Here is a 26084-nt window from a genome sequence, read left to right on the forward strand (position 1 = left end):
ATGGAGCCACCGGAGGCTGCCCCGACGGAGCGGCGCTGCGGGCTTCCCTCCACGACGCTGCTGCTGTTCGTCTACCTCAGCTACCTGCTGCTGGGCAGCGCCGCGTTCTGGGCGCTCGAGTCGCCCCTGGAACGTGACATGACGGACCTGCTCCTGAAGGAGAAGTGGGAGCTCCTGTTGAACTTTACTTGCTTGGAACGGGAGGCTCTGGAGCGACTCTCGGAGGTACCGGCGAAACTGAGGTGGCTGGGTGGTTGGGACGGGCTGGAAGGGAAAGGAGGTGAGGAGTCAGTCCGGGTAGTTTAACTTAAAAGGCGCTCCCTCCACGTGCAGCTGGAGGCAGCCTTTCTTTCACGTGTTCCCAGTTTATCTATTCTGGCCGTGAATTCAGACTGGGGGATCAGCTCTTTGGTGGGAAGGAAAAGATCTTGGGAGAGACTGGTTTGCCTAATATAGAAATAAGGAGGAATTTTCTGACAGTGAGAGCAATCAACCAATGGAACAGCTTTGCCTTCAGAAGTTGTGGGAGCTTCATCATTGGAAGCTTTCAAGAAGAGACGGAAGTGCCATCTAGAATAAGGGAGTTGGAAGGGACCTTGGAGGTCTTCTAGTCCAACCCCCTGCTTAGGCAGGAAACCCTACACCACTTCAAACAAATGGTTATCCAACATCTTCTTAAAAACTTCCAGTGTTGGAGCATTCACAACTTCTGGAGGCAAGGTGTTCCACTGATTAATTGTTCTAACTGTCAGGAAATTTCTCCTTGGTTCTAAGTTGCTTCTCTCCTTGTCCTTGATTAGTTTCCACCCATTGCTTCTTGTCCTGCCTTCAGGTGCTTTGGAGAATAGCTTCTTTGTGGCAACCCCTGAGATATTGAAACACTGCTATCATGTCTCCCCTAGTCCTTCTCTTCATTAAACTAGACATACCCAGTTCCTGCAATCGTTCTTCATATGTTTTAGCCTCCAGTCCATAATCATCTTTGTTGTTCTTCTCTGCACTCTTTCTAGAGTCTCTGTGAGAAATGGTGTAGGGTTTCCTGCTTTTGGGGGGGGGGGCTTTGGACTAGATGACCTACAAGGTCCTTTCCAACTCTTGTTATTCTGTTAATGTGATCCTATAAATGTTCTTTTCTTCCAGTAGATTAGAGCCATTAAGGAAGAAACTGAGGTTCCCAGACCTAGAGCCTTTGTCTAGAGCCCAAATCTAGAGTACAGTAGGAGATGAGAGATCCTTTTCAGAGCATGATAGATCTTTTTCTGAGAAGCTGTCCAATGTTGCTATCCAGTAGCTTTTGTTTGCCAATGCACTGACCTATAAAGCATCCAACTAAATTTCAGCACAGTGCATTGTGCAAACCCAGCCTGTGTGTGATTATAATGGAACGTGTTAAAAGTCAATCCAGGCAACTCAGGTATCCGAGCAAACCATAGTTTACTTAGTAAGCACTTCCCAGAAGCATTACAATTGTATCAGCTTATCACTGAAGCAATCAGGCACTTGAAGGAAGAAAGCAGAATTAGATATTTCTTTCATTTCTTTAAAAGTGAAGTCTGCCCTAATACTTGGAATGGAAAGATTTTGCAGGATTCTTTCTTTATTTGACATTTCCTTAATTGTAAGTCTTAATCTGTTTTACAAGTTGAGTATGAGACAGATGGAAATACCACCAAATTCAGTGGAGTTTAGACTGGGGTAACTATGCACAGGATCGAAGTTACACCCCATAAATGTTACAATGAGATTTTATGAGTGGTTGGTTGGTTGGTTGGTTTGGATTTCTGTGTTTCACTATGATTTAACAAGAGTTAAAAATAATATAGTAAAAAAGGGAAATTTATGACATAGGTGAGGTTACTAGACTAGGAAGCAGAAGAAAATGTAAGACATACGGAAGGAAGGAAGGAAGGAAGGAAGGAAGGAAGGAAGGAAGGAAGGAAGGAAGGAAAAAGAAACGAATTCATTGCAAATGATTTCATTTATTCATTTGTTCTTATTTCAAATAAATTTCAAATTTATTTCAAATTTCAAGAGTACACAACAATTCTTTGCAGTTTATAAATAAAAGGACAATACATTTTTAAGAATAACATAGCTGACCAGAGGAACAGGATATCAACTATAAACCAATTATAATTAAAAGAGGCTCCCTGGAAGAACAACTAAGTCTTTAAAAATTTCCTAAAAAATAAAAGGGCATACAAATCTCTGTAAAGCCAGCTTCAGGCTAAGGCCGAGTGGGCACTGGCTAAGACACTAAATTTGAAGAAGTTAAGAATTTTAACACTGAAAAAAAAAAAACCTTCTGAATAACAATGAAAGTGAAAAACAGTAGTGCAGTACTTCCTAAATCAGCATGCACACTCAAGGCGTAAATATAGGCAATCCTCGACTTACGACCACAATTTAGCCCAAATTTTCTGTTGCCAAGAGAGACATTTGTTAAGTGAATTTTGCCTCATTTTATGACCTTTCTTGCCACTGTTGTTAAGTGAATCACTGCAGTTATTAAGTTAGTAACACGGTTGTTAGGTGGATCTGGCTTCCCCATTGACTTTGCTTATCAGAAGGTCTCAAAAGCTGATGACATGACCCTGGGACACTGCAGCTGTCATAAATATGAGTCAGTTACCAAGCATCTGAATTTTAATCACATGACCATGGGAATGCTGCAGCAGTCGTAAGTGTGAAAAACGGTCATAAATCACTTTTTTCAGTGCCGTAACTTTGGTCCCTAAACGAATTTTTGTAAGTTGAGGACTACCTGTATAATTTTGCAGTGCAAAAAGATGAAAATGTTCAAGCAAAGAAAAAAGAATTGTCTGTGGCTGAAAAACATAAGTGTAAAGCTTAAAATTAAGAAGAATAAAAGAAACAAGAGGTTGCCAGTTTGAAATTCCTAACAAATCAGAAGATGAGCCAAATCGTAGGGATGCCAGAATATGACTTAGATTAGATGCCAAAATATCTAGAGCTATTCCTGAAGGGTAAAGGGCAGTAAGTGCAAAAGATTAGGAGTTCTTCCTGGGGTCCTGCAAGATGACCTAGTTTAATCAATGGGACCTCAATTGTGCTTCCTTTGGTTGATGATGCCAGATGAGTGGACACTACTGAAGATAAGCAGTCCTTCAGAAATCTAGACTCCTATGCCATGAAGGACTTTGAAGATGATTACAGCATTTTGAATTGCATCCAACCAATACAAAGCAGCAGGGTCTCAGGCACGTAACAGTGTTCCTGCTACAGTTCTCTCACCACTGCCTGGTTTGCCCTATTTCTGGACCACCTGCAGTTTTCAGAGCAGGTGGCTAGGCATAAGTTACTGTCCCCGAAGGGCCTCCCGGACCAGGAAGGATGCAATTGGCTCATTAGAGGCCCTTGTGCAATGAGTGATGTCTGGTCTTCAAGTAAGAGATGTAAGTCCAGAAGAACCTTAGCTTGCACAAAGGTATCAAACAAGAGTCAGTGATGGAGTATCCCTAGATCTGAGGAGCCCAAATAGATATTACCACTTGATCTTATCAGGACTAAATCCAAGGATGTCTTCTTGAGGAAGGAACATACTACATCCTCCTTCAAGACTGAGGAGACTGCTGCATCAAAACCATTGCATGGCCCCAACCATAGGTCATAGGGACTAGATCTAGCAAACAGGTGTCCAAGCTTATAGATTGGAGAATTCTGGCTCCCACATATTTTGGACCGCAATTCTCATGATCTGGCTGTACAGTTTGGAGATATCACATTTGCCTACACTGCTCTTACTGTTATTTCTACTACTATTAACTAACTAAGAGTAGTGTGCCACACTCTATAATTATATAATGAAATAAACCAGAAGTTTATTTTTGTCCTGCCTAATTGGATTGTGTGTGAACACAATCTATCATTTAAGTTTTAAAGCTTTTCCCTGGAAAAGATTATAGGTTGAGTGGTTGTTCTTTTTTGAAAACCATGGAATTATTGGTGAAAGATATATAACACTAGATTGTAGAGGCCAGTGTTAAACTGAGGGTACATTGTTCAATTTTACATTGGATTTCTTTATAGCACTGCATAAAATTTTAGTTTAGTTATTTGATTTGAAGCCATTTTTCCTGAATCATTGAACTGCAATGTCAAATTGGATGCCTCTGGATTTATTTGATCGCTTTTTTTCCAAATTGAACTGGAAAATTGAATCAATATGATTTTCTGAATCATCAAATCAGAAAGGCATAGATCCACATATCTCTTCTCCAGTATTTTTAATCCTTTTTAATGTTGCTGTATAGGCCACAGTGTCTGGGCTCCCATTAAGCCATCAACAAATCATAATAGAACTTGTTACATAATGTGCTATGGCTACACCAATACCTAACCTTCACTGGCTCCAGTTTTATTTGTGTAATATGATAATAGCTATTAGAGGCTTGTCTTTCTGGTGTTAATTCCAGTTTATCTGGGTGTAAGCTGCTGGAGAGGATAGGTTCTGATCTTTTGGTTTCCTTCTTAGTTTTTTTTTATGGTCTCTTTTGAATAGTGTATAAAAGCCATGAGTAGACATAGAGATAAACCATATTTATACAGCATTCAAAAGAAATTTTCTTAGTGTTACTGTATGACTTTGAAGCTATTGTAAATACCGGTACTGTATTAAGATATTTTCAGGTAGCCTTGACTCTTGGATTTCTCAAGTTTGTTATTGTCAACGTGAGAGAGATCTTGAGGTGTAATCTCTGTGATAAGAAACAATTAACATTTATGGCCTTTTCTCTGTGCTCTTAAATATAAATTTAAGATTAATATTTACCTTATATATTGTTACCGGTATTTTATGTTTTTATAAGGTTAAGAAATCAGAATTTCACTTAGAAAAGGCAAAGGCCATTTGCCTTCAAAACAATAGCATGCCTGACTCACCCCATTCTCAACTTTAGGTATTTCTTTAAAAAAAACATTTGATTCAAATGTTATTTACAACATGCATTGTAGTCTCAGGAGGGGGAAAAATTTTTTTCTTCGTCCAATGGGTTTATTCCTAGCTAGGTATGTGGGATTTCATCCTTAGCCATATTTGGCCTTCTGTTTGTCTTCATAACCATGTAAATGAAAAGGGATTATGATTACACTGCATATGTTGGCTGGGCTCCCTAAGTCATGTATGTACAGGTTCTGTTCTCTATCTCATATTTGGTTGAATGTAACTAAAGTTCCATTTTACATCTTATTATTCTTGATAAAGTGTAAGATTTGTTGCAGAAGGATTATTTTATTTTATTTATCAAATTTAGACAGTGCCCCCTTCTCACTATGCAAGTGACTGGGTGATTGAGATATAAACAATAAGTTCTAGTCCTGCCTTAGGTGTGAAAGCCAGCTGGATGCCTTTGGGTCAGTCACTCTCTCTCAGTCTAACCCATCTCGCAGGCCTGTTGTAGGGAAAATAGGAGGAGGAAGGAGTATTGTGTGTTTTGGATATAAATATAAAACATAAAAACAGGGCTAAAATACTAACTTGGCAAAAGATGGTCGCATAAAGGAATGAAACAGTTTTAACTGAATAAATTTTGTGAGTTTTTTTATATTAAGTAGCCAGGTGTTCCAGAGTGCAAGTCATTCATAATTATCACTACAGAGTTTGGAAAGAGATAGAAGCATTCAATTGCAATATATGTAAAACTAACCTGGAAAAATAGCATGTAAGGAATACATGAAAGTGTTCATTTCAGGTTTCCATGTACCTGATTGTTTTAGACAACTTCATGTTTGTTTATGTTTGAAAGGTGGTGATAAATTGGTAGGTAGTTTAGAGATCATCTATCCTTTGCTTGCAGCAACTTTTGACAGGTGACCATCCTGCTATTGTGAGATGATCTGTATCAAAGGAGAACTCACTATTTCATTTGGCTCTCAAGTGCATCTCCTGGATGGAAACTGATCAGGAATGAAAGCAAATCAAGGACAGAAGCAACCTAGAACTAAGGAGAGATTTCCTGACAATTAGAACAATTAATCAGTGGAACAACTTGCCTCCAGAAATTATGAATGTTCCAACACTGGAAGTTTTTAAGGAGAGATTGGACAACCATTTGTTGTGAAATGGAATCGGGTTTCCTGCTTGAGCAGTGGGTTAGACTAGAACTGTGATGGGGAATCTATGGCATGCGTGCCACAGGTGGCACACTGAGCCATATTGGTGGGCATGCGAGTGTTGCCCCAGCTCAGCTATGGTGCGCATGCGCTAGCCAGCCAGCTGATTTTCGGGCCTTCTGGGCCCACTGGAACTTGGGAAATGGGCCGTTTCCGGCCTCTGGAAGGCCTCCGGGAGGGTGGGAAAGGCCGTTTTTGCCCTCCCCAGGCTCCAAGAAAGCCTCTGGAGCTTGGGGAGGGCAAAAAAACAGGCCTACGGGCTCATTGTGCCATCGTGTGCCAAAAACGGGGGGAGCGCAGTGGGGTCATGTGCGCATGCATGGGGGGCAGGGCGCATTGAATTATGGGTGTGGGCACACGTGTGTGCAACACCCCCCCCCGCTCCCCATGCTTTTGGCTCGCGATGGCAAAAAGGTTAGCCATCACTGGACTAGAAGATCTTCAAGATCCCTTTCAACTCTGTTAATCTGTTATTCCTCTTTCCAATTTTTGCAATTTAAGTTTTTCTCAAATTAGTCTGATCCGTTATCCACTGTGCCTTGATATAGAATCATATCGGAAATTCTTATTTGTGTTGTTCCTAAATATTGTCAGTATTATTGTAAAACTACTGAAACTCTTTCATAACATTCATGTATTTAGTGTAATGTCTATGGAATAAAAGTTGTGTTCTTGGTGACCATCCTGTGTGACTATTTAGATAGAAAGGGCTGGAATTCCACAAGCCAGTAATGGAAATTGGGGACAATTGAATGATCCACATTATCAATAACTATCAGAAATTCTAACAAATCACAACTGGTCTTACAAATTGTACAGTAAAATATCCACTTGCTCCTGAGCAGTTGCATATCTTTAAAGTCACGATACTAGTTAACAAGTTTGTATTATGCCAGCTCTGTCCCAGTCACCAGGGAGTCCCAACAGGGAATTAATTTAGTGGCTAAATTAATTCTAGCCCTTTTGTTTATTATATTTATATTTCAATGGAACTTAAGAGAGTCTAGTATACTGTTTTCTTACTTTACCCCATTTTTATCCCTATAACAACCCTTGGAGTTAGATGTAGGTGACAGGTCTAAGCTCTTTGTCTTTTTGTGTTACTAAAGGATAAGTGAATCAAAAAGAAGAAGTCTTCTTGATGTCCTAATCTTTGTAAAATAACCTTTCTTTATCAAGCATGTTTTTATCTTTATGGAGAACATAAATGCTGCATTTAAAACTTAGGTGGCATGAGGGCTGCATTTCTTTGGAAGAAAATATCTGGTTTCTACCAGCCCATTCATTAATTAAGATCATAGGCGATATCCCTTTCTGAAGATTTTTCGAAGGAGAAGACCATTCTGGTCAGGGCCTCATTTCTTAATCTGCTAATTAAGGGGTTTTCCCTTATCAGCACATTGTAATTGCTTTTTAACTCTGATTTCAGTGGTTCATTCTTTTTTTTTTTTATCTTTTATTTTCTGTATATGCTGCCTTCAAATCTGTTTCTCTGAGGGATGGGCAATAAGGAATACTTTAAAATAAAGTCCATTCTCTTAAGGGTTACTTGTCCTTCAAAGTTATAATTTCTTATTTTCATTGTTACAAAATTATATAGCAGGGATTCTGCTAAATCTTTAAAGGAGGATTGGGGCAAGATATTAAATTCCTGTCAAGCCAGCTAAACATAGAAAATGAACTAATTTACAAAGGAAACTACATGCCTTGATTCAGAATGAAGTTTTTGTTCAGTGGAACTTATTTCAGAATAGAAATGCAACTATCTTGTGGACAGAAATCCTCATCCATGACTTCTCTTTTTTTAATCTTTTTCACAGACTATCATCCAAGCCTACAAGAGTGGACTTTATCTTAAAGGAAATACAAGTCTGGGCAGATGGGACTTTGTCGGCTCCTTCTTTTTCTCTGTTTCTACAGTAACAACCATCGGTAGGAGTCATGGAATACTAGTTTGGAGAAAATGATGTGAAATAATTATAGCACCAAACTAAGCCTTTTTTATCCCATTCCATAGCAGAGAGGTACAACTGAAGAAGAAAAGTTGGGGTGTGTCTTAGAATACTCCTGTAGTCTTTCTCCTGCTGCTTTGTTTTGCATTTGACGGAAAATTTAGTAAAATGCCTGATAATTCACAAATCCACAAATAATCTCTGGTCAGAATAAAGCAGATGTGACACTAAAGACATCTTTGCTTTAAGCTGCACATTTTAGCCATGTTCATAGCATCAATAGAATGATCCACATAGTACCAGCAGGGGGCAGTAAAGATTTCACTTAAAGCAAATGCCAGTTATAGATGACTTTCGCAGGACTACAACCCCAGTAATTAGGAACATGCACCGAATCATACCAAAAGTTGTTTTAATCCATTTCTTTTTTGCAATAACTTTTAAAGAAATAATTTGCTAAAGGATCTTGGCCATGAGAGTTTACAATCTGAGCCTACAGGGAGTGGCCTAGATCAGGGGTCCTCAACCCACAGATCTTGGACCAGCCCACAGCATGCTAGAAACCAGGCAGCGCAAACCAGCGAACCCCCATCCACAGGCAACATACAAAACCACATCCCCTCCAATCCGCAGAAAAACTTTTCTCCATGGCTGGGGTGGGGGGCATTGGCCTAGATAGAGAAAAATGTGCTGCTCACACTCAGATCCTTGATTGTGGTTATTTGATCTTTGCTCATGGCCTTGGACTTCTTTAGAACCCATGGGGTAAAATGTTAATTTCATAAATTAAAAGGCCAATTCTGTTTATAAGCAAAGTGCTTTCATCTGTGGTTTCTCAAATATTATCTTGGGCACTCTGTCTCCTTTGAATACATGAATAGCGTGAACATGGGCTACAGAGGACAAACCATTCACCAAAGGCATGTCTTAGGTTGGTAAGGCATTCCTATCTTTGTGTCATATAACACTGTCCTTTTTTTCCGTTTGGATGTAAATATAGGCACACACATACAAACAGGTTCTTTGATTGTGAACAGCATAAGTCATGTATATCAGGCTACAGGTATCTAATGAGGTATATACAGTGGTGGGTTGCTACCGGTTCACACCGGTTCAGGAGAACCGGTAGTGGTAATTTGGCTGGTTCGCCGAACCGTTGGAATCACTGGCTGGCCACGCCCCTGAAGCAGTCCCCGCTCGCTCGCCCTGGCCGCCCGATGCTCACCCTGCCCCCTCCACCCAGTCTCTCCTCACTTATACTGTGTGGGTCCTTGCTTGCAGCTTGCCTGCCTGAAGCACTGCGCCTCAACTGAGCGGCCCTGATCTGCCTGCCAGGTAAGCCTGCAAGTCACGGTCTACCTAGCTGGCCCTGCCTCCCCCCCCTCGGTCCCAGCCTGCCTCCCCCACTCCTTTTCCCGCAGCCTGTAGCCCTGCCATGCTTCCCTGCCTTCCACGCGGCCTTCCCTGTGGCCAGCTTGCGAAGGCAGGCAAGTGGGCCTGGCCACGGGGACCGCCGGGAAGGCAGGCAAGCATGGCAGGGCCACCTGGCTGCGGGGAAGAGAGCTAGCAGCTTACTCCTTTCCCTGAAGCCCTGCCATGCTTGCCTGTCTTCCATGCTGCCTTCCTGATGTCCCGGTGGCCAGCTTGCGAAGTCAGGCAAACGGAAGGCCATGTGGAAGGCAGGCAAGCATGGCAGGGCTTGTCCCTCTCCCCTTCCTATATTGTAAAAGGAAAAATGGATCTGTACCCAGACTTGCCTGTGTTCTCATGGTAATGTCTATGTCTACCTACAAAGATCTATTTTAAGATGTGTGAATTGAGCCTCAAAGGCATATTGTGCAGCAGGTTTTAAATTGAAAAAAATCAGCAGCATGCATAGCATTTTAACACTTGGTTGTGTACTTAATGAGTCACAAGATGGCAGTGTTATCTTACTCTGCAGCTGCCTTCTGCCTAAATAGGCACTTAATGATAAATCATCATTTAAGCAGCACATTTGTCTCAAATAAGACTAAATTAGAGACTTGAGGCATATCAGGGGCCATATTCCATGCTTCTCCAAATTAATGCTTTTCCACTATTGCATGGGGATATATACAGAAAACACTTTTCCCCCTGAAAACTTGAGGAGTATATAAACTAAAAGCTGTTATTACAGCTATTCCAGTGTTTTAAAAATCTATCAACTCCCAATTAAGCACACAAATCCTTAAAGAGGTTAGCAGCAATCATTTTTCAAGCATTTGAAGGGAAATTTTAAATAAAGACATTTGGAAAATGAGAACATTTAATTGTATCCAGTTCACTTCTGAGAGAAGAGGTGTGGCATCTGGAGTCCTCTGAAAAATTAGCATCCAATTAAATGTTTATACTATAAGAGAAAATAGGAATTATTACATGCATTGGGATTCAACAGCTTAAATTAATGAATTTAATTAACAAATTGCATTTAGCTTTGATTGTGTCCCTGCCAATTCCATTGTTCTGGTCCCAACCACTTATTGGAGTAACACATCATAGTTAAAACTCTGAATAATGCTTGGCCCTACATAAGATTACAGATTTTATAGATTCCTAATTTGGGGGCTGAAGCAATGCCTGGTTTCTCGTACTGCCAAGCCCCTTCCCTGAAGCACAGTCCAAACCAAAATAGAGGAGAAAGAGATTAGAAAGCTTGCTAAATCTTTTCCATATTCCTACTTCCAGGGAACAGCTAAAAACACATCAACTGTGCCTAACCTTGATTTCAGATTGGTAAAGATTGGATGCAGAACTACTACTTAGGACCCTAATTGAATCTGCAATTACAATAAGTTGTGGCTGACCTGATTTTTACAAACCTTTTTTTCTTTTTTGAGGCAGTTGTTAAGTGAACATAGCAGTCTTAAAGTAAATGCGCAGTTATTAAGCAAACCCATTGTTTGCTATGGGTCATTTTTATCAGAAACAAGAAATAAACCAGGGGTGTCAAACTCAAGGCCCAGGGACCAGATCCAGCCTGCGGGGTACTTAAATCTGGCCTGTGGGGCTGCCATGGAAACAGCGGAGGCCTGGCCTGTGGTGCTTCTGCCAGCGAAAACGGCCTCCTGAGCTCTGTTTTTGGCTGTCACAGCCTCCTGCAACCCTCTGCCTGTGAAAACAGAGCTCAGGAGCCCGTTTTCACTGGCAGAGCACTCAGGCCACCACAGGCGCTCCTGATATGTGTGATGTTGAGCTGGCCATGCTCATCCCCGGCCCTCAGCAATCAAACACAACCCTGATACAGCCCTCAATGAAATTGAGTTTGACACCCCTGAAGTAAACACTGATTTTCAGAAAAAATGTGAATTGTGGCCATGTGACTGCGGGACACTGCGAATAGCTATAAATGTGGGCTGGTATTGAACTGAGATGATATACATGTAAAACCAGAAAAACCAAACAATTCCCTGATGATAAAAACTGTGGGTGCCCTGTCAAGTACAGGGAGTGTAAAATAAGAGAGGGCAAAGTCCAAAGATATCCCCCACCCACCCACCCACCAAACCTGCTACTAGAGCTTACAACTGAGAATTGCAGTTAGCTTATGGTTTTCAGATTTGATAGTCGGATTAAAGTGTTTACTTGTCTGGGTCAGACTTGCTGACTTCCCTGAAGTTTGAGATATCAAGAAAACGCATTTAAGTTCCTGGAAACTTAGATACTCTCAACTATGTATCTTCTACTCAGCAGGATCCCTTGAAACCAGGGCTAGGATGGGATGCTAAGCTGCTGATAAAAAAAATGTCACTCTTTGTCTCTGAATTTTTTTGCTTGAGCCAGTTCAAAGAGAAGAATGGCAACAGGAGTATTAGGATCATCCTTTCAGCCAGATTTTTAAAACTAAGATTTTGAAAGTGCACAGCAAGGGTGCACTTGAGTGCGAATTTCATAAGCTTCATGTACCCAGGCATCTTTGTGAGAAATACTTGCTGAGTGTCTGTTGAAGGTGAATCCAAGGGTTAGAACCACTTTCTGCATTGGAATTATCAAAGACTGAGCATCCCTATTCCTTCTTTGTTGAGACATTAATAAAATTGGAAAGAAACATTAAACAGAAGGAAAGTGCCTGACTCTTCCCAGGTGTTTCATGAAAGTCTTAGTAAAAAAAATCCGTTTGGGAGCATGCACTTGAAAGAAAGATTGGATCGTAATATATATAAAATGATGTTTCAGATTTGGGTCTGACGCAGCTATTATCACTTTGAAGACACTAGATGGCAGCACAGGATCAATGGGAATGCTTAGTATTTAGTCATTAGTGTTCCAGGAATCAAATCTATAATCATACATCGTCTTTCCTACATCTGCTGATTTTGAAGAGTTTCCTGAAGAAAAAGCATAAAGCTCTTCCTGCTGATTACCATTGATACAATTATTCTCCAGTTCAAATTTTAGATTTATGAAGGAAATTATTTTTAATTTTCAGGTGCAATGTAACTTAACTCTCGTTGGGACATGATTTTCAATCAGTTCAGTGAACTATAATCTTTATTCATAATTAAATTAAAGTTTATCATACAATGTGTGACAAAATAATATAGCAAATTTTAATCTGCCAAATTAGTGTAATGCAAAAGAGGTGGGCTGTGTGTTGTGTTTTAGACTGAGAACTGAGGGTGGGGTTTTTTTGCAAAATTTGGGAATTATTCCAAGAATTCTGCAAATTTTTCAGAAATAAACCAGTAGATCTCTTTTAAGTTATTTTACCTTCCTCTACATTTTCACAGCCATATCAAGTTGGGGTAGGGGGAGAGAAACAGGAAACTAGCTAATAAAAGGAGTGGTACATGGGCTACTCCTAAACTGTTTGTCACTCTCTATAACAGTGATGGCTAACCTTTTTGGCACCGTGTGCTGAAACTGGAGCGTGCATGCCTGAGTGCCGGAAGCCAGAAGAGAGCAGCTGGTCAGTGAATGTGCGCACGGTGGCCAGCTGTTCTTCCGGGTTCTGACACGCACATGCGCACCAGACAGCTGCTCTCTTCCAGGTTCCGGTGTGCACATGCGCGCCAGACAGCTGGCTGCTGCGCATGCACATGACAGAACCCAGAAGACAGCTGGCAATGGCGGGTGTGCCCACAGAAAGGTCTCTGCATGCCACCTCTGGCACACGTGCCATGGGTTCGCCATCACGGCTGTAATGTGCTTGGTATGTCCTGTCAACAGAAATGACATATGCATTCTTTCTAACAAACTGATCAAAGAAATAATCAGCACAGAAACTATTTCAATAGGTATTCTTTTCTGATACGTGTGTGTATTAGGGCCATCGCATCTGGGCTGCCAAAAAAATTGAATGACCACTAGATGGACACAAAGAAATACTGAATGTTAGGAGGGGTTTTTTTTATTTGTTTGTTTTTTTGTTTTGCTCTACTTGTCACCTTACAGCTCAGATATGATAGCTTTAATGCATACAAACACCATGGTTCTCTGGAACATTTTATGGGCCTGTAACTCGTCCCATGACATTATATAATCTTTATTCCTTGTTGACTTACAAAACATTGTTGCATTATTCAATTGCAATCTGTTCTTAAACATTAGAAATACTTGGAACTGAGTTGAAGAGACATTTTAGAACTATCTGCTGAGATTAGCTAAACTTGCACCAGCAATAGCAGAAACCAGAATTGGTATTGTGTAAAGATGGGAGAAAGGATAAGATCATTCTTCTAAGACTGTTTATAGCATTTGGTTTAGTGAGTGATTAGGAAAAGACCAGTCAGATGAAAAATTCTAGGATACAATACATTGTGGCTTAGTTCACATAACAGATTAAGCCCAAAATAAACTATGTTAGAGCTTTTTGATTGCTGGGTGAACATATAAATTTATTAAATAAAATAAACCTTTGTAAAATAAGAATAGTGACTTAATGCAGTATTTCTTAAAATTTTCAAGACCAAACAATACTAATTTGTACATTTTGTAAAAAAAAATACCGTAAGGAACTTGAATGACTGTTCCTTTAAAAAGGAAATAAAAGTAATATTGAAATAAAACCTCTTTAAATAATATTTAAAGTGTATTTTCCCTTACATTTAATATATTAATTAGAAATCTTAATGGGATGCATGAACTAGAATATGATTATTTCATAAATGTTGGCAGTGACATTGTTAAGCAAACTTAAGCTTCATGTTACCCTCTATTTCAGGGTGGGTCCTTGGTTGCAGTAAGTATGTCAACTGTACTTCTAATCCATTTTTCACAAAGAGATTCTGAAGAAGATAGTAAAGCCTATAGTGACTTTGAAGGTACTTGCAGAATATCTTAGAGCTGTTTAAGAAATGTTGGTGTACCTTGGAAGATAGCTTAAAATTAGTTTAGTGTGTTCTGCAGACCCAGTCAATTATAGTATATATGTGATAAACTTCTGTTAAACCATGGTTTAGTATATATGAATCTAGTTTGTGACTTGGCTTAGTTTTAAAAAAATGGTTCTTTCGTATGCTCTGCTCTCTGTCATATTTGAACATGTTCAAACATTTGCTGACTTGTTTTGAAGCCCTAATGGATAATCTTACCTACATAGCCTCTTTTTTCAACTTTTTCAAAGTTATACATCAGAAGCAAAAATGCCAACTCATACAGTATTTGGCTTATATTTGTCTTGCAAATCAACCACGACCACTTTGTAGATACAGTCTTCCCCGATAAACACCTTATTCTTTCAGAATCAGCTGACACCATGCGTTAACTTTATGGAACAATAGGCTGTTAAAACAAGGAGTCCAAAATACCATATTGAATACTTCATTGATCAAATTGGAAAAGCTTTCAGTTACTCAGTTGTGTAACTAGGGTTTATGCAATTGACTAGAAAGATTTTTTTTTTTTGCATCCCTTCCTGGTGCCTAAAGATCACTTTTCAATTCTTTTGTTTAGATTTTGTTTTGCTCACTATATATCTGAATTCACAGTTATTTCCAAGTTCATCATGCCACAAGCTTCTCATTCCATGATCATAATTCAACCAGTCTTGCAGAATGAAAATTGGATCACTCTTGATAACAAAGGCAAATAATTGATCACAAAAGGAAAATATTTAAAGTAGGGCAGACTGTGACAATTACATTTGAGCTGGTCATGGAGAAAATCCAAAGGTAGAATAACTGCTTTTTCTAAAATAATGTATAGCTTCTGGTGGCAGAACAGAAAGGAAAATATCTTTTTGCTTTTCTGTTTGTTTGCTTGTTTTTATCCCTTAAATAGAAATGAGCAAATGATGAAAGGGAATATGGAAGGGCTTTTACTTCTTCTAAATTCATATTGTATTTCAGAGTGCCACCAGAACTATCCAACATCAGATAACTCCCAAGAAACATTGATTATGAATCTATCTATATCTATATAGAATAAATTTATAGTCTCCCCCCTACCTTTTTGCCATTCTTGAGGAAAATTCCAATGGCCTCAGGTTGACATCCCAAGACTTTAGGAATAGAATCTAAATATATGGAAAATCTTTATGTGCCTTATTCAATAAGTGTTGGTGATAAATTCAAAGATTCTGGTCATTGCAAGCAAATTAACATATGTACTAGAATAAATGTTTCATTTCATTGATACAAACTACAGGTAACACAACTCAACACTTTAATGAAATTGAAATTCAATAATTTAATATTCTTCACCAAGAGGTACTAAACAAATATCTGCAAAAGTTCCAAGACAGCCATTTCGAGTGCTGCACTTCAGTGAGAGAGGAATAAAACATTGGTAGCTATTGTCTAGCCTAACTTTTAAGAGCTTTTTGCATAAAAAATTCCAAATTAGATCACTAGTTTTGTGTAAGTGTAGGCTCTATTGCTCTATTCTCCGCCTGACTCTTAAAACTGGAGATAAACAGAAGGGAAAAGATACTTAGGATTTTTAGTGTCATTCTAATCTCTTGTTTGAAAGAAAATGAAATTATAATATCCAATGATACTACAATCACAACTTTGATTTTCTTTCAAACAAGAGATTAGAATGACAGAATTGGAAAGGACCTTGGAGGTCCTTCTAATCCAACCCTCTATTCGAGCAGGAGACACTATACCATTTCAAACAAATGGCTGTCCAATCTTTTCTTAAAAACTTTGAATGTTGGAGCATCTATAACTTCTGGAGGCAAGCCGTCCTACTGACTAATTGTTCTGTCATGAAATTTCTCCTTAGTTCTAGGTTGATTCTCTCCTTGATTAATTTCCATCCATTGCTTCTTGTTCTGCCTTCAGGTGCTTTGGAGAATAGGTTGATTATATTTGTCTGAGCTATGGGATCTTCTATGTACCTTCTTTTTGCATCCTTAGGCTGCTTTTAAAACTGCTTTTCTAAGTACACCATATCCTTTCCCCACATAATCCAATTTTAGAACAGCTTCTATTTGTGCATTGTGGATTGATGTCATAATTGTGCTTTTAGTACAGAGCTTACTATCTTCACCCCTTGTGCTAACAAAAGTGCATGCCAATATAAACGGAACTGATCAAAGAAAATCATATTTGTGGTGTAGTAGTACAGACCTTCTGAATTTTACCCTTCTAGAGAGCTTCATTTAAAATACTTTCAGGACGTTAAAAATGGAACTAAATGTTATTGGGCCACAGGTGGAAATTGGTAGTAAAATCTTGTTTAGACTGCGTTGCTTCACATTACAAGTAAATCTAGCAACTTGGATAAGGCTAGGCTATAACCCGGCACAACTTTTCCCCTTTCACTGGAGTTTGTGGTATAGAGAAGAATACAATCATGAAAACTAGCATTCTAAAATAAGGCATCTATAGGAATCTTTTCTCTGATCAAAGAAGTCTTATTTCCATTCTGTAATTTTTCTTTTCCCTATCATCCAAAATAGTTTGTTTTCGCTTGCCTCTCCTTTTTGATGTCACCATTGTATAAAATAACCTCTAATGAAAGCTTTATTTTCATCCCAAACTATTCTCAAATCAGTACTTATAACAAAGCATTATTTTTATTTCTTTTTTAATCTTCTACTATCGCTTCTTTCTGTAGCACACCACTTTCAAGAATAGACCTGATTTCAAAGAATTCGACTACTAAGGATTCTAAGGATTCTAAAGTAGAAATGCTACCCATTTTTTCTTTTGAAACATAAACCTGTAAGTTTGGTTAATAAAAGGAAATCTATTTTTTTTAAATGGAGGCCCCTTCAATGATTTTATGAACATCTGGCAAATACTGTTTTACCAATTCATAAGTGCCTGTTCCTGTTGTAACAATTTTCAGAATTGACAAGAATAAATAGCATGTCATTAAGCCAAATGGTTTAGATTGTCAGTAATAATTAGGATTATATTGCATATTGTGATTTTTGGGCCTTTGCTTTACCTTCAGTCTCTATCTTAAATGGATTACTTATAACTTGTCACTTTAGGAGACCTTTAGGGAAAAAAAATATCCCGGTAGTTGAGGGCAAACTACATAATGATTCTCAGTAGGCTACATCTTTCAAGTTTAATATCAATTTACCCTAGAGTAAATTGAGTAAATACCCTAGAGTCTGTGGAAGCCTATTTATTTTATCTATTTATTATTAAATTTCTATGCCATGCATCTCACTGAGGCAAATCAAGGTGGCTCCCAGTCATATAATTAAGATATGGGGAGAGAAGGGGATAGCATAGGGGAAGCTTCTATGGAGCAAGGCTGAGGGAGAAAAGGGGGATAGGATAGGATAGGCTTCTGTGGGGCAAGGCTGAGGGAAAAAAGGGGATAGGATAGGAGATGTTTCTGTGGGCAGGGTGAGGGAGAGAAGAGGGATAGGATAGGATAGGCTTCTGTGGGGCAAGGCTGAGGGAGAGAAGGGGAGAGGAGAGGCTGATCTTACTCATTAAGTTTCAAGTTGTAAGTGTCAATTTTCAAGCCCCATCACATAGTTTCGTAGCAAAGCACAGGTATCCAGCTAGTTTAAACAACTGTAGGAAACCAGCTTGAAGAAGACTAGAAACTCAGTGGTGACTGATTTGAGTGAGATTTATACTAATAGAAGTTGTATTCCCATGTAATACAAAACTATGGTTTAGTATCAGGTGGATAAGACTAAGCGAACTTTGCCTACATGAATCCTCTCATACTAGGATCAGGTTCAGAGCCACAAATTCCATCAATAATTGTAAATAGATGTTCCTTAGTAATAGAATACCTTGGAGGCCCTTCTAGTCCAACTCCCTATTCGAGCAGGAGCCCCTATACCATTTTAGATAAACAATTGTCCAGTCTTCTTCGAAAGTCTCCAGTGATAGAGCACTCACTCCATATGGAGGCAAGTAATTCCACTGGTTAATTGTTCTCACTGCCAAGAAATTTCTCCTTAGTTTTAGATTGGTTCTCCTTGATTAGTTTCCATCCATTGCTTCTTCTCTTGCCTTCAGGTGCTTTGGAGAATAGGTTTGTTTGTTGTTTGTTTGTTTGTTTGTTTATACTGGTAGTATTTAACCATTAATTGTTATTCATTGTGTTTGTTTAAATAGAGTTGGTAATAGAAGTAACATGGTACTTCTACTTACATTTACTAATGTAAAGCATGTTTCATCTCGTTTCTAATCCTAATATTAGAATATTTATTCCATATAACTACTCTTTTTTCATGTATGAGAACCTTCTGATTGATCTTGGCTTTTATTGTTTGGCTTCTCATTTTCCCCCTTATGTTTAACATGTGCTGAAATCAGGGGTGGGCTTCAGATCCTTTAGCAACAGGTTCGCTGCCCATTGCTGGGTAGGTATGGCCATGGTGGGCATGGTCTAGTCGGCTGCCTGCACAACGGCAGGGGGGCATTTTTCACCCTCCCCAGGCTCCAGAGGCTTTCCTTGAGCCTCCAGGAGGGCGAAAGCAGCTTCCCCCAGGGTCCGGAAGTCCTCCGGAGGCCAGAAACAGGTCTGTTTCTGAACTTCCGGAACCTCTGGTAGGCCCATTTTTTGCCCTCCTAGACCCTTCATACGGCCCCTGCTCTTACCTGGAATGATGAATGGGCCGCGTGGAGGCTCCTGGGAAGGGAGGCGAGGGATGGGCGTGGCCAGCCAAGAGTGGCATTTGGGGGTTTGCCAAACCCCAGTGATCCTCGGCTAGATCGCCTGAATCCTGCCAAACTCCCAGAAGCCCACCCCTGGCTGAAATACTGCAAAGTCTTTCTGCAAAGCTTACAGATAATATTTCTGCCAAATATCATGGGCATAGATTACTGCTATATTATCATGTTAATTCATGGTATACCAATGATCAAACCTTATTCTTCTCCTTTCAGGGTATGGCAACTTGAGCCCCAATACGGTAGCTTCACAAGTGTTCTGCATCTTCTTTGCCCTCTTTGGGATTCCCTTAAATCTCATTCTTCTGAATAGGATAGGACAGCTGATGCTCTCTGGGGTGCGTCTATGTGCCTTCTATCTGGATGTGAAATTCCAGTGGCAGGTAAGAGATCTAGGTATTCTTACGTATTTGTTTATTTAATCTAAGCCACCCATGTCACAAGCAAGTAATTCTGAGCATTGTACAACAAGACTAAAACAATAAATTCTTATGGGTTACTTGGGCCAGCATGGACAATTTACTCATGCCATTTTCTACAAAAGCAAGAATGTCAATGAAAATGCCACTGACTTAACTGCTTTAATTTATATTTGTTGTAGGCAGAGCTATGGTGTAGCAACAAAAGCTATCTACATATTCATATCATTCCGTTGTGTTGTTCCTCTTAATAAAGCCTTCAAACTTCAGATGTAAATCTTTACTTGTCTTCTTGTTTAAATGGCCTATTTCAATGTGTTTACTTGAAACAAATTTCTATTGAATGAAATTAGGCTTACTTATCTCTCTATATATGTTTGTTTGGGTTTATAGACCTAGCAAGCCCCAGGGAGTTACTGGATCTGCAATCTTAAACAGCAGGAAGACCATAACAAACTTTGTGTAAGAGAGATGAATAAGCATAATAAGTGCACACTTTAAAAAAAAGTGTTTTAAGCCCTGGGAGTATGTTTTTAAATGGAGAAAAAGAAGAGACTATGTAGACTGTTTCCACAATAGCCAGTTGCATGCCTCTAGGGAGTTCATAACAAGGGCATGAGGGTGAAAACATCCTTTAACTCACATTTCACTAGCTAGCATAGTGGAGCAGAGATGGGGAAAGATTTTTCTTTCCAGATACTTTAGGACATTTTGGAGTTGCTGTTACATTGCAGTGATTAACCATTATGCAAAACCTGTCGGTTTTGTGCAGAAATGCCCCATCTTAAGAGTAAAATGTATTTGGTGAGGCAAAAAAGAGGCCTCACCAAAATATAATACAAGCATTTGGCCATAATTCCACAGACAAATAAGTCAGTATTAAACAGCAGGTTTTGCTTTCGGTTTTCTGTCTTCCGTCAGCAAAAAGTTGGTTCGTCATCACTTGCCTTCCCCCTTCTATGTTTTGTTCTTATATTATGTCGGGACAAGCCTCACATTCCTCAGGTTATCTACCACTATCTCTAGCTCCAAGTATCCAGAAATTATGACGCACATACACACTCCTGTTTCCTCCCTGAATATAGCAATGGTAAAATAGCATTTTTAGTATTCTTGAAAAATTGTGCAAGTCTAGGCTTTGCTTGGGACTGACTACTGCATCAACTTCAGCTTCCACAGAGAAATAGCAGATACAGCCCAATTTCAAGCTTTTTCTCTGCATCAATGACTGCCTCTAGTTGGTAGGAATTATAATCCAGAACTTTAACATTTATAAATGCTTAGTGAAAATGTATTAAGTCAATGGAAAACATGCTTTGGATGATGCTTTTCAACTTACAAATGTGTAGACATTTGTGGGGTCAGAAAAAATCCAGAAGGATCCTCTTACCTTGATGGAGAAAGAAATGGACCATGTGTACATATCCATTTTTGAGGCTTAATGTGGTTTTGCTAATGCAAGTAGAAGCTAGAGAATTTTAAACATTTCTGCTCTAAAACTGGTGGTGTCTCATTTGTGAGAATTTTCTTTCAATGCATTTTTGTGGTCCTATCTTATTAATCATCTTCTTTTAAACTTAGCTTAAGCAGCTTTCAATTTCTCTGGAAAACTTTGAGAAGAAGAATGTTCACTTCTTGTTTGTAAAGTTGAGGTTACTGAGTCAAAGGCTGATCAAATCCAAACCTAGAAAATTTGAAGGGATCAAAGGGCTTCTTTTAAACCCAGACAACGCATCACCAGCCTTTCTCCATAAGTAACTAATATAGTCCCAGCAATCATGGAAACACAGGCAAAAGGTTGCTCTGCTGACACAAGAGAACATGGCTTTATGAGGAAGGCTGTATGTTCACCTTTTCACATGACAGGCTTTAGAGCAAGGCTGTCAAACTCCCCACCTGCGGGCCGGATGCATCACATGCTGGCCATGCCCACACCCGGTTTAGCAAAGGGAGGAAAAGTCCCAATACATCACATGACACCACGATGATGACGTGAGTTTGACACCCCTGTTTTAGAGGAATCATTCAAGGACCTTCCCAAATGCTCTGATGTTTTTAGCAGAAAGATACTCAGACCCAGAAAGTTCAAACTTTTTGCAACTTTTTGACATCATAGTCATTATGATTTTTGTAGCCCAAGTTGGCAGCCCCAGGTAGGCTAAACATTAAATACCCTGCAAACCTGATTGAGATTGACTTCATATCAGATATAAAGCCAAGATCCAGATTACCCTAATAAGTCTCTCTCTCTCTCTCTCTCTCTCTCTATATATATATATATATATATAAAGTAAGCAATGAATGTCAGGGCAATTTGCCTCTTCCTGCTCTTTTCCATGGATTCCTGATCTTTCACAATGTGTGAAACTGAAATCTATGGACTAATGTTGATTTACTCAGCAGATTCAAATCAAAGTCTAGTATTTGCATGAATAAACCAACAGCAACCCCTTTCCTGTTTGGGCCAGCATGTGAAACTGATTTTGCAAGCCTAGGAAAACTGACCTGCAAAGATAAAAACTATCAATATTGTACTTAATTCACATCTCCATTTTAGCTGAACTAAATCATCATTTAAGGGACGCGGTGGCTCAGTGGCTAAGACACTGAGCTTGTCGATCAAAAAGCTAGCAGTTCAGTGGTTTGAATCCCTAGTGCTGCATAACGGGGTGAGCTCCCATTACTTGTCCCAGCTTCTGCCAATCTAGCAGTTCGAAAGCATGTAAAAAATGCAAGTAGAAAAAATATGGACCACCTTTGGTGGAAAGATAACATGGTTCTGTGCGCCTTTGGTGTTTAGTCATGCCGGCCACATGACCAAGGAGAAGTCTTCAGACAGCGCTGGTTCTTCAGCTTTGAAATGGAGATGAGCACCGCTAGTTGGGAACAACTAGCACATATGTGCGAGGGGAACCATTACTTTTACCTTAAATCATCATTTAGGAAATTGGAATGTTGCATCAAAAAAAAGATCAGTAAGCTCAGATGGTACACATTGAACTTGAATGAAAATGTTCTTTGGCCCATGTTGAATGGGCTAAACACAGTATTATGCAAGCACTCTAACCCAATGAGCTTTTCTCTTCCAAATGTCTCCCAAATCTGTTCAGGAAAATTTTCCCTGGAAGAAGGAAACTTTCAGCACTATACTGGGTGATCAATGAAGAATGAATCTGTCCTGAATAATTCTTCTATCAGCAGAAAGCAGATTTGTCTCTTGACCTCCTCAGAAATTTAATAGGATCACATACCTGTGCTGCAGATTCATTCAATGAACATTTTTCCAGTATCTTCTTCAATGAAAGTTGTCATCTATATCCTGCTTCTTATCTGATCTAACCTATATTTTCTGTTTCTTTATTGCTTGCTAGAGGGGAGCAGTTGTCTTGACCTGGACCTGTGCCCTGGGTGCTGGCCTTTTATTATTTCTTTTGTTACCACCTTTGTTGTTTACTGCCATAGAAGGCTGGACTTATGAGGAAGGATTCTACTATTCCTTCATAACTTTAAGTACAATAGGCTTTGGAGATTATGTCATTGGTAAGTACCTTATACCTCTTAAAACTTTATTTGTTCGAGGGGTGAAGTAGGGAGTAGATTTACAAGTTCCCTAGTAACTCAAAGAAAAACATGTTCATGGACAAAAAACATGCCGCCTCAGGTTTAAGTTCAATAAATAAAATCATAGTTCATTCTATTTTAAGGTTGACGTGCAAACATTTGCGTCTTTTCAATGAAAAGGTACGTCCTTCTTGAGAATGTGAAATTCTCAACAGCAAAGGATCCTTTATGTGCTTGTTTACAAAGTTCACTTGGGAGATAATGTTTTTCATTTCAATTTTCCAGATAAGGGTGGAGGTACCCTTCCTTTTTGAGGGAAGTTCTTGATTCTCTGGTCAGTTGTGTGAAAACAAGTGCCTTCTTCATGCAACAGGAAATAAATGGTTTAAAAGTATTCTGATGTGTGAGGTATTTTATGTTGATTCAATTTGGGATGCATTTACTGTATGTTGATAGCAAAGCAACTTGGTTTAATGGTTGTTTAAATTGGAAGATTTGCATAAAATTCTAGAATGTGGACTTGGTTGGTAGACATTTTTATTCTAATCTAATAGCAATTATACAATGAAAACTAATATAGATAGTTGCATCCACATGAGACAAGTAAAACATAGTAAGCACTGCATAGAAATCTCATTTATCACACTCCTCTAAAAAGCACTTTCAAATTTACTCTCACTTTCACAACTGTGTGGAAGAAAAACAATCTTAAATTGGAATTACATATGTAGGCTGGAACAGGATTGATCTGCTGATGATAATATCATCAGGAGCTTATTTTAACTTCACTCCAATGGTGTTCCTTACTTTTCAAGTTATTTAAATGGTTAAATAACCAAGTTATTTAAATGGTTGTAATCTTGTTTCTGTAGAAAGGATATGAAAAGAGTCACTCTTTGTACTAAACCATTATATTATTAACCATGACTTGTCATTAAACTACAAATGGCACTGATTGCCTGTTCTGTATCATAAACTATGTTATGTAAAGCACAGTAGCTAGATTTACTGCAAACTAAACCAGAACCAAATAAACCAAATGATGACAATGTAAAATATAAATGTAGTCACTATTGTAGTAAAAAAAAAAAATAAGTATGCTGCCCAACTCGCAATCACTCTGGATGACTATTATGATGACAGCATGAATGTATTTTTGCAATAGTGGTGAACATCTGTAGCTCGGGTGGAGGATGAGGGTGGAGGTTCGTTCTCCAAGCTTGTGGATTGGTTTCCGAATATTTCATTACCAGGTAACATGTTCAGTGGAGTTTATGGGATGTCAGTTTTCTTCTGTTTATAAGGGATTCAGGTGTGGGATTTGTAGGCTGGTTGTCCCCTCTCCTCAGAATCCAAATCAACCGCACAGCCAACCAGAGACAGCACCGACCCTCAACTAACCCACGCAACCAGCAGTTCACCTCCCAATGTCCCTGACCTGATGTAATCTCTTTATCACAAGACCCATCACAAGACCTCACTGATGACTCATCATAAGACGGTCAAAGATTCTCACTTGACACACCCACACCTGAAGCCTTTATAAATAGAACACTGACACCTCCTAAATTCTGCTGAAGATGTTACCTAGCCTGGTAATGAAACATTTGGAAACTAACTCAGAAGCTCGGAGAATGAACCCTCACCCTCAGCAAGAATGTATCCCTAGTCATGGATGCTATCTCTCCCCCCCAAAACAGAGAGGGCATTAGGAGAAAAGGAGAGAATGCATGTTTTTTTTATCTAGAGCATATGAGGATGTATTGGATCTCCTCTGGAAGTCAGGAAAGCCTGAAATATAACCATGCATTTAACATATAAATGGGGTAAAGAAATAACCTTGAGGAAGAAGAGGAGAAGCAACAGCTAAGACAAATCTGAGTCCAAAGCAGGAATGGAATGTGTGAAAGCATTTCAGATTGGACCCTCCCAGATTCTCTTTAAAATAAAGGAAGGGAGGGGGAGGACATTCAGAGTTGCAAGATTCTGTTACAGTAAGACTGTAATAAATTTAGTTTCATGATTTTGGTGTTCAAGTCTGCTTTACCTTGCAAGGCTGACATAACGGGATGTCTGTTACTTGCTTTTTTTTAAAAAAAAAAAAATTATTAAACAGTTTTTAAAAAACAAACAAATGAACAAACAAAAAAAGCAAACAAACAAAAACAGATATTTACATCTTCTTCTTTTCAACATCTTTGCATCAGTAATCCATATTTATACATTTTCTCTTTCTTATCTTAATTTCTCCTCCAACCATTTATACCATTTCTCCCAGACTAAGTAATATTCTGTTTCATCTTTTTCTTGTATCTCCTTTGTGAGCTTATCCATTTCTGCACACTCTGTAATTTTTCTAATCACTTTGTCTTCTGATGGTATGTCATTGTTTTTCCCGTTTCGGACAAAAACTATTCATGTTGCTGTAATTATGTGAATAATTATGTTACTTGTTTTAATACTTAATGTGCACAAACATTTGAACCAACAGCAATACTTCTTAGCTGCAGTTGTCTCAGGGTTTATTTTGTACTCACAAGACAACATATTCTTTGGTTTGGTTGCTGACCTGTCCACTCTTGAGTTTTCCATAGCTTAAGCACAGCTTTCGTTTTCTTGTTATCCAAGAATCTTTCAAATTGCACTCTACATTTCTTTCTGCCTCTGTTAAGACTCTACCACTTTTCTTCCTTGCAGGCATGAACCCTACGCGTACTTACCCAGGCTGGTATAAGAACGTGGTATCTCTGTGGATTCTCTTTGGGCTGGCTTGGTTAGCCCTGATCATTAATCTCTGCATCAGTTTAGTAGAAAATTCTAGGAGACTTTGCCAATGCTGCAAGAGAAAAAGTCACAACATGGTACAGGAATTAATGAATGGCAACGCAAACATTAATTTGGAGCCAGAAGATCAGCAGAAATGTGATACAAAAGACATAAAACCCGTGAGGCTGGATTGA

General features: G+C 39.0%; 1 protein-coding gene across 1 annotated transcript; it reads left to right on the plus strand.

Moving 5' to 3' along the window:
- KCNK17 (potassium two pore domain channel subfamily K member 17) lies at positions 1-26084 on the plus strand. The gene is made up of 5 exons (XM_070949823.1): positions 1-225; positions 7953-8064; positions 19361-19527; positions 22935-23103; positions 25822-26084. Exons 1-5 carry the CDS (start codon positions 1-3, stop codon positions 26082-26084), a joined length of 936 nt encoding a protein of 311 aa, XP_070805924.1.

Source organism: Pituophis catenifer, unplaced genomic scaffold, assembly GCF_029215685.1.
Source record: "Pituophis catenifer annectens isolate HBS135680 unplaced genomic scaffold, rPitCat1.0.hap2 SCAF_1, whole genome shotgun sequence".
NCBI lineage: Eukaryota > Metazoa > Chordata > Lepidosauria > Squamata > Colubridae > Pituophis > Pituophis catenifer.